The 12,782-nt window shown below is 37.7% G+C and overlaps 1 protein-coding gene across 1 annotated transcript in view; it reads left to right on the forward strand.

Annotated features, from left to right (window-relative positions):
• The first annotated feature begins 8,102 nt into the window (after positions 1 to 8,102).
• The window catches only part of LOC146616162 (glypican-6-like), an 88,273-nt gene continuing 83,593 nt past the window's right edge, over positions 8,103 to 12,782 (forward strand). Inside the window, exon 1 of the mRNA XM_085374903.1 lies at positions 8,103 to 8,599. Within this exon, the coding sequence (XP_085231029.1) occupies positions 8,449 to 8,599 (151 nt within the window). The 5' untranslated portion in view covers positions 8,103 to 8,448. The remainder of the gene's footprint in view (positions 8,600 to 12,782) is intronic.

Below are 12,782 nucleotides of genomic sequence, written 5' to 3' on the forward strand. Positions count from 1 at the left end.
TGTCTGACACTTACGCTGCATTTTCATCTTAAATGTCAGTTGCACTTGAACTGCTTTTCATTCTTCTGCAGAGACTTAATGTTCTTTAAGTATCACTTACATGTATTTTTAAATTACTGCTGCTTTCATCTCTTACTTTTCAATTGACAAGAGAAATGCTTCACTTACACACTTCACCTTGATTCAGTGCTTACAGTGAAACTCCTTTCATCACATCATTTCAGCTGCTTGCTGAGCTTTATTTAGGATCTGTATTTTGACTGTACCTTAAGCTGTCATATGATTTCACATGTTTTATGTGTCCACTGTAAAATGTCAGGAGCTGTGAGTTGCACAGATGACTCTGCATTTTTCTGATTAAACTCACAAGTAGGTTAGAATCTTTTGACACACACACTTTCCCTTCATTGTACATTATACCTGAAATTGTAGCTTTATTATGGTGGATGGTTAAGTTGACTTCAATAGCCTCCACTGTTGGAGAGTAAATGTATTAACTATAACTACTTATCTTCTCATCTAACTACCTAGTTGTATGTAATAGAGTTACATAGTCCAAGCAGAAGAAAAGTCAGTGTGATCTGCTAGAGTTAGTAAGAAAGACATCTAAGATCATGTATTTAGATTTTCATTAAACATTTTCCACAAATTGGAAAATGAACAAAATCATAAACTACATGTGATCTGTTTGTCAGTTAAACATAAATAATAATAATAATAATAATACATTTTATTTAAATAGCGCCTTTCAAAGCACCCAAGGACACTGTACAACAGATAAAAACTGGAAATATACACAATGATAAAAATAGAAGATAAAAGTTAAAACATACAGAAATTTAAGAATAGGCAATTTTAAACAGATGAGTTTTGAGGGTGGACTTAAAAAGAGAGAATGAACTAATATTTCTGAGGTCCGGGGGTAGGGAATTCCAAAGTCGAGGGGCAGAGCAGCTAAAGGCCCTCCCTCCCATTGTGATCAGACGAGCAGAGGGAACAGAGAAAGAAAGAGAAGATGAAGATCTGAGGCAGCGGGATGGGAGCTTCATCTGTAATAAGTCAGAGAGGTACGGTGGAGAGAGAGATAAATGTAACAAGAATTTGTTTTAAAAATAGGAAATTAATTAAATATTAGCTTGAATCTAATGAAAAAAATTAGTAGTACAAACTGCTTTTTTGGGGGGGGGGGATGTGCAGTGTTATTGTAGAACACAACTTTTATTTTACTGCCTTGCATTTTTTCATGCTAATCTCCAGTGACACACCTGAGGAAACATATGGAAACCTGTAGAAGATTTAATTGTTCAATCAAATAGTAATACAAACAAAGAATTCAAATACATATACTAGCTTAGTAGTTTAATTAGGCAATTCAAATATTTATCTTAGTTATTAAATTTTTAACAATTTGTAAGTTATTCCTAAATCTCAGTAACCCTGAGCTTTATGTCCCAATAAGACTGCTCAGAGTTTAGTGTTCTTCAGTGAATGTCCAAGCAAAAGTAATTTACAAAGAGCTCTGTGAGTGATAAAACTGAATCAATCTCACCTGGAATTGTGCCCGATTCCAGCGGAGAATCGAGAGTCATGTGCTGAATAGGTAGACCTAGATGAACTGTCTAATTATTTCAAATGCTAATTTAGCTGTGAAGCAGCCAGCATTTGTTTATCTTTCTCTCAGCGGGTGTCCTAGCAACCCCACTTACCCAAACACGGCAGCTTGTTTCACTGGGAGTGGATTAAAAGTTTCTGTCTTCTGAGCATCTGTTCAGTGCAGCAGGAGATGCCATGTCTCCCCATAGCTCCAGACAATTCATGCAAGAGACCATATTCACATCTCTGAGAAATATGAATAGGGACACAATGTTTGAAGGCACAGAGATTTCCAAACTGCGTATCCTATAAAACATTCCACATTTTCAGTGTTTAAAAAAAACATGCAGCTGGGAGATAGACACAAGAGGAAATGCCCAAAACACTTTGCTTTCTCATATGCACTTATTTCCCTGTAGGTTGTCCCAGTAAGGAGTATGGAGTGGTTTGGAAGGTTGAGATGTTCATTGCAGAAAATACTTGAAAGAAGGTGGTTTATAACTGACTCTTCAGAGGCACTCAGTTTGAAGTAAATTGGGTTTAGCTTGTGATTTTTTTTCTGTCACTGTGAAGAAAAAAATAGATTTTGAAATTTACTGTTTATTGTCCTCCAAAAGAGCATATAAAGTTTATTGTAAGATTGTAAGAATGACAGTTTTTAACACGTCATTCCGACAGTTGCGTTGCTTTGTTGTCACTTAATAATCATCTCTCAGAGATGAAAATGTCTCATTAGCTACATTATGTCTTCATCTCAAGAAACCACATATTTGTAATAATTGCGTTTATCATATGACTCTAAAAAGGTGTGCTGTTTGAATTCTTGACATGATGAGAGCATTAAGAAAAGAGATTTATCTTATCTATATTAGACCACGGATGGATGCATTGTGTGAAAGTCCATTTTTCAGTTCAGAATTTAGCCTGGTATGAAAAATGCCAGGAAATGGAGTAAAAGAATGTGCAAGACAGTTTTTTTTAAAGAAAAAAAGAATTCATAACCCATCCTTTTTCACACCATTGTGTGAGAGGTCAATTCACTTAATGAGTTAAAATGACATCAATGAGTACACGACCTTCAATATACAAAAAAGAGAGGGAATTAATGAATAGCAGGAATGTCAGTGTGATAAATCAATATTAAACACACTTTTAAAGTAATAGCAATTTCACAATGCCATTGTGATTCACTGATAAAATGTCATAAGGTTGAAATTCAGCACTGAAAAACACCCCTTTATTTCAGTATTACTGCAGGACATATTGTGCTACTAGTGTCTGCTAATCAGAAATGTGCCAAAAATTATACTGGTATTTTTTTTCCTTAGTTGGGTTTTTTTGTTTGTTTGCTTGTTTGTTTTTAGTTATTATAGGCTACAATTAAGCTTCATGTCTTGGCTATGCAACCAAGCTGTAAATCTTTATCTGGAAACCATCTCTGTTTATGCTCTATTGTCTGCTGTGTATGATAAGAGCAATTTATCTCAATATTTGCACTGTATTAGCTACAAGATGATTATACTGCTATAGCAGCCACATGGCAGTATGATTATATTAAACTGAATGCTGAACAGAAACTCTGAGTTTGAAATGTGAATGAGAGTTGTCAGCCATTAACCATGCTATGCATTACAGCATAAACAGTCGTTTATGTAACCTGTACAAACATCGCGAGTTTGACTTTGCTTTGACTACTGTTTCTGATGATGTTTTTTCTCTGGCTAAATGACATGTAGAAAAGAGTATAATTAGTTGGCTATTTGGTATTAACCCATGACAGCGTTATTATTCAATTAGCAAGTTCTGGTCTTTCTTTTAAATTTTCATAAAAAAATGGCTTGTGGCAAATTGTCACCAGTGTAATGCTTACTATTTTAATTCAGTCCGTGTTCAAATCAACAGTGGTACTGAAAGAAAGAGAGAAAATATTCATTTTAGCCACTATGCATTTTTTTTAAGTTTGAAATACACTTCTTGTACACAAAATTGTGGAAAATGTGACCTAACTATAAAGGCATGTGAAAAAGTCAACGAGAGAATGATTAAAAAAGCAAAGAATTAAGGTGTCGAAGTAGCCCGGTCCAAAAGCTCAACTCAAACAAGGCACTTTCCAGTGAACATTGTTTCAGAATGTCATGAACTTAAACATTTAACATGCTAACTGAGGCCTGTATAGTCTGAGATGTAGCTCTTGGCAGTTTTTGCAGTTTCTCTCAGCACTGCATGTTCTGACCTTGAGGTGAATTTGCTGGGATGCCCTCTGATCGGGAGATGATAACTCACACCTGAATGGTCCAAATGACCAAGTCCAGACCTCAATCCAATTGAAATGCTGTGGCAAGACCTAAGGAGTGCTGCGCATAAATGAATGTACACAAACTGAAGCAACATTGTAAAGCTGAGAGACTAATGCAGTCATACAGAAAACGACTGCTTCTTGTTAGTGAAGCTAAAAGTGCTTCTTTAACTTCAGACAACTGAATCATGGCCCTGTACATTAATATTTCTTAATCATTTTTAGACTTTCTACCACTGATGGAAATTTAAATTACATGATTTAAACAAATATTTGAGTATACTCTTTTCAGAATAAGGACAGATGAGACACATGATTGTATTTTTAAAAGCTTTGTCTGGTAGTTTTCTACTTTGTGTTTGATTCAAATCTGAGGCCATATTTTTAGGTCTTCTACAGAAACTGATTGTAAGCTTATTCACATCAAACAGAAGGATGGTAAATAGTTCTGAAATCCTTGAACATGCATTTCATATTTCCTGATTGCATTATGTTGTAAAGTGACTTCTTGCTGTTATGTAATTTGTGGATATTTGTCCCAGAATTTTAAAACATAAACACATTTATTTATGACACAAAATCCTGTACCAGAGATTTTAGGGATGTAGCAATTAACATATTTCTTTGCTGTGTTTTGAGATGATTTTGGAACAAAGTCTTTATATTGCCAGAATAAAAAAAGGTTTCTGAATTACACTACACAGCCTATCAGGAAAGCCTACACTAAACATGCATGAAAGAAGATTTATATTGGTTGAACCTTGGACACGACAGCAAATTTCAGCACAATGCAGTGTTTTTATCCAACTAGAATAATTGAGGGATCATGGCGATATTGTTGTTTTTCCTCATGTATTGAGGATTTGGAGAAGATGTACATCTAGCTTGTACATTGTGGTCGTGCCAATGAGTCATTTAGTCCGACACACTGACAGAAATCTGCATTCATCTTCCTGAGATTAAGTGAAGCGTTCGCTTTGCTTGCCACATATTTGATATCAAATCCATATAAGCTGTTCCTTACCCCCTTTCACGTTTGTGAAAATTTGTGGACACAGCCAAAAACAACAGTCAGGCTGTTTTGATTCAAGGCATCAGCTCTGAGATCCCAGCACTTCTTATTGTACCGCCTTGTTTTTTTGTTTTTTGTTTTTTACAGAGAATAAACATGGATTTTTTCATCTGTATGAGGAATGTGAACAGAGCCTGAGTCGATATTGGGGAGAAATCCGAGTGCATTAGGATGTAGGGCAGGTAGAACAATTTAATTCATATTAAAATACATATTTTTTTGTTGTCATGACTTGCAGTTAGGTCAAATATTATGTAATGTGCATTGGATAGTTTATCTGCATTCTCCATATCAATTTCCATTCAAAAACATAAACCCCTCAGTGCTTCTCTAGGGGGAAAAAAATCACTTGTCAGTTTCTAAACTTTTATTACAGTCAGACCCTTTTTGTTCCAGTCTTACCTTAGCTTATCTTCTTTACCTAATGGTGTTGATTTATTTCAGTTTTCTTATCTTAGAAACTGTGCAGTATTGACAGAGCTAATTAAAGATTGTAGCAAGTGAAAATAAAAAGTCAATTCACAGGTCTTAGCAATACTATCCCAGCTACCATAAAGTGAACAGAAAAGTACACAAAACATAATTAAACAATACACAAACTCACAAAAACCATCATCATCCCAGCCAGTCCCCACTGGTTACAAGAGCATCTTTATTACTTACCATTTTAACTGAAAGATTGATCATCAGTTGATTCACACTGTGCAGGTTAGAATGAATGTGTACTGGTGGAACAGATGGAGACAGGTGCACAATCTCTTCATTTGTTAGTTAATTGTTTATGAACGCTGCCTTAAAATAAATAAATAAAAGTTAATGCTTTTAAATAAAAGCTTTAATTTGGAGGTGGGATAGGACACGATGAAAAGTCCTGTAATAATGTTGTGTAATCGCCATATTAAAAGGCAAACAAATGTGATGGCCAAGGTAAGAGGTGAATATGTGGTGCTCTCCAAGGTGCTGTACGTGCAGCTGTCAGTGGCAGAGAAAATGTCTAAGCCTCTCACTTTAGCTTGCACCAGGTGTTAGTGTTACTTATTAGCAGCAGCTTATGAGACAATATCTTAGCTGCAGTTCAAACACTGAACTCACCTGTGTATGTGTGATGTGTGTTTTTGTCTCTTGGTTGCGAGACTTAAGAGGTTGTTACTATGCCTTTCTTCACCTTCTAATGTTCTCATAATAAGCACTGTCGGTGTCACAGCACTCAGTGTTTCTCTTCTATTAAGTTCTGTTTGTTTTGTTCTGAACCGTTTGTGTGACAGTATGCCAAAGTTATACTTTTGTCACCTTGACGGCTGAAGTGTTTATTGTTTCGACAAGTAGGTTCTGTGATTTTGACAAGATAATAAAGTTAAATGCTACTGCACTTCATGTTCTTGAGTCTCTGACCTAGTGTTTGGAGTTTTTTAAAGTTGTATTTTAGGTTAGCTTTTGTGGGGGGGTTTTCCATGAGTATGTCCATGAGTTTTCAGTTCATCTGACCTCTCCTGTATCCCCGTTTACTGTTATCAAGTCTTAGTCTCTGTGGTAGGCGTTTTTCTGTGTCGGTACTTCCTGTTTGTTTTGGTAGCTCTTGTCCCATGTGCCTTGTATTTACTTTTGCTTCCCTTGTCTTGATAATGTCTGATTAGATTCAGCTCTGTACCTGGGTGTTTCCCATATTCTGGATTACCTCATGTTTCTATTTAAAGCAGAACTTTGGCTAACTTTATGCTTTGTTGTTTCCCCAGACAGTGTTTCACTTTGTTTTTACGTATGAACTCTGATTAGCCAGAATAAATGGCTCACTTTTTACTTGCAGTCTGCCTCGTCCCATGTCCAAGCTTTTGGGTCCACATTTTAATGCTTCTATGACATCATGTTTACTACTCTACATCACTGGCTGGTTTGGGAATGCCTTGAAATCCCAGAATAACTGTGGTAAGTTAGAGCAGCATATTACTATGTAGTTAGGAAACTTGAAAGCCATCTTGGCTGCGATTAATTCTTTATTGTATTAAAATTATTCATCTGGATGAAATCATCCCCTGGGTTTCAAAGTTGGATACATTAAAGTGTGACATGTCCAGGTCAAAATGTCTCACTATAAAAGTAGAGCACAGAATTCATGAAAGGAACCACTAAAGGATGAAGAGACTAACGACTAATTCTATCATCCCTTTACTGAATGTCAAAACAGGGGGACTACATTTGTTTTTGGGGAATAGTGTTTGACCAGTTGCAAACATAAAAGGGAGTACAAGTATATGTTGATGCTGTGATTAGCAGTGTTTTTATTATGCAATTTCTCGGAACCTCTCAAAGGACACGATCGACATGAACATACATTAAGAATTCTAAAAAATAATGACCGTCTTTCATGTGGGGAACTGAATGTGGCCTCATAAAGCCAGAATACAGGCACTTTAATCAGTAAAGCAGAACATGCCTCAGTGTTGCCCTTAGACCTGAACCCCTTGGATTTGGATATTTAATTGAAGATCTTCCAGTGCTACCATCTGAAACAAGCCGGTGTCACTTTTAAAGAACTTTCGAAATGTGGTAACCCATCCCACTGGAATCCTTTGCATAGTGATGGGAGCCATGTTAATCCACTGTTGATCTACCCAGGGATTAAGCTCTTCCAAAATCAATAAAACTGTGAAAGCTTGCCTTCTGGTCTTAATCAAATCCTTTACATTCGTGACTTATACAGTTTGATACTACAGAACCTGATAATTTGCTTCTGTATCAGATGAATGTAGTGAAAAAATATCAACATTTGCATTTTCTAAGCTCAGCAGAATTGCCACCTCCCCAGTGGAGCATAAACGTGCAGGCCAAGTAAAGGTTTGTTAAATTGCAGATATTAGGAAAAAAAATCCAAGTGTAACAGACTGCATTCTATAATTCACACTCACGAAAAACAATGGGATATACCCACAGGCATTTATGGCAGCGATTCAATTTTAAAGTCGGCTCCATATCTTCCCATTTTTAATCCAATAACACCTACAGGATGTTTTATGTATTTGTTACTTTCTACCAGGTTGTATCTCATATGCAGGTGCCGACCTGCTACACTGGATGAGGCTCGATTCCACTCCACGTTTTGTGTCCCGCTTTTGCCCTGCCGGTGCATCTGAACACACAGCGCTCTCCTCCACAGAGCATTTCCACTTCAACGCAGCTACAATGGGCTTTCTTTGCTGAGCGAAGTTGAGTCAACAAGCCGGGAAACGCGCTCCTTGGATTCATGTGGCACCTTTACGCTCACAGCTTTCTTTTCTACTGCGCCGAGGGACTTTCAACTGAACTCGGTGGCGATACAAACCCGTTGTGCTTTGGGGGATGTGTTAAGAGACTATAGTTGAGTTTCAACCACTAAAAACGACCAGTCATTAAATAGTCTACCTGCGAATCTGCTGCAGGAGGGGGGAGTTTTGCCAGCAAGCGGGACACTGCAGAGTACCTAAACAGTGAGGGATCTGTACAGAAGTGAACGATGCTCAGACTGGAGACCATCATTTGCACTTTTTCTGTGCTGTCTGTTGCGGCAAGAGCCGAATTTAAAGCGAGGAATTGCAGCGAGGTGAGGGAGGCTTCCATCGCGAAAGGCTTTGGCTTCTCACATGTTCCCCATCAGGAGATCCCAGGTAAGGGTGGACTGAGTTACTGGCTCACGACCTGCCGGTTACAGCATCCGAAATGATCGGGAATATGCAGCGACTTTTACAAAATAAAATAATAATAGTAAACGCGTCTGTGTTAAGTGTTTATATCTGAGAGGAAAAGTTAAAAATACTCAGCAGTCCTATTGCAACTGATTTAAGACGCTAAATCGTTTTAATGCTGCAGGGGTACGCTACTGCGACTGCACCACGTCCAACTAATCGGTTCCAGCTTTTCAACCACCTGTCACTCACAAAGTACCTGCTGTGATTTTCACTCACTGAAGTTAACTTTATACAAATGTGAGCTACTTGATTTCCAAAACGCTCCTGACTGACTACCTGGGGGTAGTGAGCTTCCCACAGCTGCTTGGAGAGATCTGCTCTAATCGGGAACCCACGCATGTAAACTGCCTGAACGCATAACTACAGGCTTATTTAGTATATATATATATGTGTGTGTGTGTGTGTGTGTGTGTGTGTGTGTGTCATACCGGCTATCCTGCCCTATCAATGCCGAGTGTGAAATGTGTCTGCATGTCTCCAGTAGAGGTTTCTGACGGTGAAAACCAAGTAAGGGAGCCCAGTGAGTGGACAGCTGTACAGATTAACTCCTGTCCTGTGAAAATTGGGTGATTAGATAAAATGAGGCTCATGCAATGCTCAAGCAGTAGACCACAACCGCTGCTCACTTCATTTGGCATTGCATGGTTTCTGCCACAAGCCTAATAAGTAATTATCTTAAATATACCTTGTGTGAAATAAGGCAGGCCCGATGCATCCCTACTGGCATGTAAAACCAGATTTTATGATGTTTTGTTGAAATCTTTCTTGGTGTTCTCTGGCCTTGATTACACATTACACACATGATTTGAAAAATGACTTAAGGTTACAGCGTCAGTGTTTCGCTGCAGCGATACTTAAATTAAATTGGTCTGTTTTTCAGGCATAGTTTGGATATAAATATCATTATGTCATCAGAACAGGAGTATGGATGAGAGGCAGTCTCCCCTTTCCGCCTCTTTCATTGAATTGTCTCTCCAGGTCGTCATTGTTATGCTTCAAGGCCAATCAATTATTCTTTCTATAAATCAGGGAATCTGGCACAAGTAAAAGGCTGCATATTTGATAACAGGCACACCTGTTCAGAGACGGGTTGAATAACTAACTGATTAAATCCGTTGGATCTGTGTCTCTGACATCACAACTAATCTCTGGAATGAGTGGAAAAAATCCAATCTGTCTCTTTCCTGAATTATGTCACCCTGAATAAAAGTCTTTTGATCTTCTCTTTGAATGAGTCACAACCTTACATGTCTTCGGGAGAAACGCTTTATCAACAACTCAGCAAATTCGCACAGTGATAGACATGTCCTCTGGGCTCAAAGCTCATTGCCTCTTACTCATGCAAACAACTTTCAAGCCAAGCCAGATCTTGCCTAAAATAAATTTGCAAATTCCTTTTGATTAAAAGTTGATTAAAATCGTAACATTGTCCTATCAATAAATAAATAAATGAAAAAACATTCAAGTTGCTTCTTAGCAGAAATGTAGTAAATGCAGAGAGCTTTCTTTTTCGCTATGTAAGTTTATATTAGTCTGAACTGATTTAAAATTTAATCTCGTGGCTGGCACACGACTTGTTTGCACTATTTTACTTAATCTCCTGAAAATAGAGCCTTTGGTTTAATAGCTGATTTGGGGATAAATGACATCATTTGGACTATAATTGAGTAATATAGCTTATTAAAATATGTGTATTTTTTTTAACATTATAGACAGTGGTGGTGCTGTGCACTGTTGCCTCACATCTAGGGTGTACTGGGTTTGAATCCACAAGCTTACTTTACTTTACTTTACTAAGCTACTTTGGGAAGGTTGCATGTTCTCCCTGCCTATGTATGGGCTGTCTCCGGGAACTCCGGCTTCCTCTCGCACTCCATGAATATGAGTGTTAATGGTTTTCTGTCTCCCTGCGTGTCAGCCTCACGACAGACTACCGATCTGTCCAGGGTGTACCCTTCCTTTAGCTCTAATGACAGCTGGGATAGATCCCAGCTTCCCTGGGGTTAAGAAAATGGATGGATGGATATATTTTTATGAAATTCACTTGGCAGATGTTGTTAATAATGCAGCATTATCTGCTTTTAGCTTCGGCCCCTTTTTAGTTATTTAGTTTTTTCACTGAAATGTCATTCATTTATATTACACACATGATGTAGAGGTAGTGGTGTAGTCAATGAGTGTGTCATGGGCACGTTACTGTTCACATTTTATGATTTGTGGAGTTTACAGACAGATTGCAAATGACATTAACACCAATTCACAGATTAATGCGAACTTAAATACTGTTTTTGTGCAGTTCGTGATGACTTGAAGAGCTGTTTAGGACGGACGACTTGATCATTAAAGTTACAAAAAATTTTAAGTTACTTTAGAGCTTCAAAAGCTTCCTGTTTTGCTGTTTGTGCCAGTCTCACAACTGCCATCACACTCTATTAAAATCACTGACGATTTAGGGGAAATCTCAAACTTATTACTGGTCCACCTCCACAAATGGTGCTTTCACTGCTGCTGCATGCTGTGCATTTTTTGTTGAATGGTCTCACTTGGCGGTTTGATTTCTTGAAGTCTGTGACAGACGGATGTGTGTGTGGTTTTGCTGCTTTTGATGTGATGCCGTTAGAGACTGGAAAACATATTTGGGAAACTCTGTATTTGTAAAGTTGTGTTTTTATTAAATTAGATTGTACTTATATTTAAATGAATCAAATTAGAATACTATTGAAATATATATCTATTACTTTTTTATATTACCCAAACTTTTTCTATAAGATTGGCCAATATGAGTAATTCACTGCAACCACTGCAATTTTAATAGAGTGAAAATAATAACCGTGAAACATCAGGGTGCTATTGTGAGAGTATTTCTGTACTACTTAAAATGTTGAAATAACTACCACGTCTTCTCCTGGAGTTGAAATGAAAAGCTTAGTACCCCAGATTTTCTGTGTGTGTGTTTTCGTATGTGTGTGTTTGTGTTTGGGCTCAATAGAGGAACCAGGTCAGGGGGAATGACAGCACTGGAGATGGTGTTATTGACAAAAATGTTGTTATGATCCAAAGCCTGAAGGCTCAGCGAGTACAGTAATTCCACAAGACTTAACTGATGATTCTTTCTGCTGACCAGACCGGGCTGGAAGCTCGTATACTGTGAAGATATTTAAAATAGGAATGAACTTATGAATTGCAAAGTCTTTGGAGTGTTTGCACATCTTAAAATATGAACCACCCTCTCAGAAGACTTTAATTATATCTGTTTAATTTAATTGTAAGAAAATTAATTATATTTTGCCTCTAAAATCCACTTTTTTATTGCTTGTTAAAGTTAAGACCTGCACTCAGTCTTATCTGCTGTCTCCGTTTCCACTCAGTCGATTACCCGATGTCTGAGACGTGGAGAGTGAGTCATATGGCAGACTGCGGGATTCAATGGAACTTCTTAGGATGTCATATACCAGAGGTGTGGACTCGAGTCACATGACTTGGACTCGAGTCAGACTCGAGTCATTAATTTTATGACTTTAGACTTGACTTGAAAAAATGTTCTAAGACTTGTGACTTGACTTGGACTTTTACACCAATGACTTGGGACTTGAATTGGACTTGAACCGGTTTATTTGAAAAGACTTGATATTTTACCCCAAATATAAAATTTAACATGCATATTATATAGAGATTGAAAATGTGACGTCATTCACGGGTAGAACCGCAAAGGATTCTGGGAACTCGTGGCAAGCGGTACTAGCGCACGCAGGCTTTCAATTAAAATCAGTTATACAGCGATAAAAAGAAACACAAAAATGTCAAGAAGCTGTTGTATTATTAACTGCGATAGCCGGTCGCATGACAGCCACGGGAAGCCGACGGGTAAAGAGATCGGTTGTTATCGGATTACGTCGTTGAAGAGAAATTGTTCAAGCCATGTTTCCGAAGTAACAAAGAGGTGACGGATGGACTGGATAGCAGCCATTCAAAGATCAAATATAACGTCCCAGAACCCTCCAGCTCACAGGTTAGTCTGCTCCAAGCATTTACACGAAGGTCAGTGTTTTTTAGTAGTTAATACGTCATTTTCATAACATAATTAGTGATATAGGTTACAAGC

The sequence above is a fragment of the Diplotaxodon limnothrissa genome, linkage group LG16 (assembly GCF_057381915.1).
Source record: "Diplotaxodon limnothrissa isolate DT_005_m linkage group LG16, D_limnothrissa_male_GT1.1, whole genome shotgun sequence".
Classification (NCBI taxonomy): Eukaryota; Metazoa; Chordata; class Actinopteri; order Cichliformes; family Cichlidae; genus Diplotaxodon; species Diplotaxodon limnothrissa.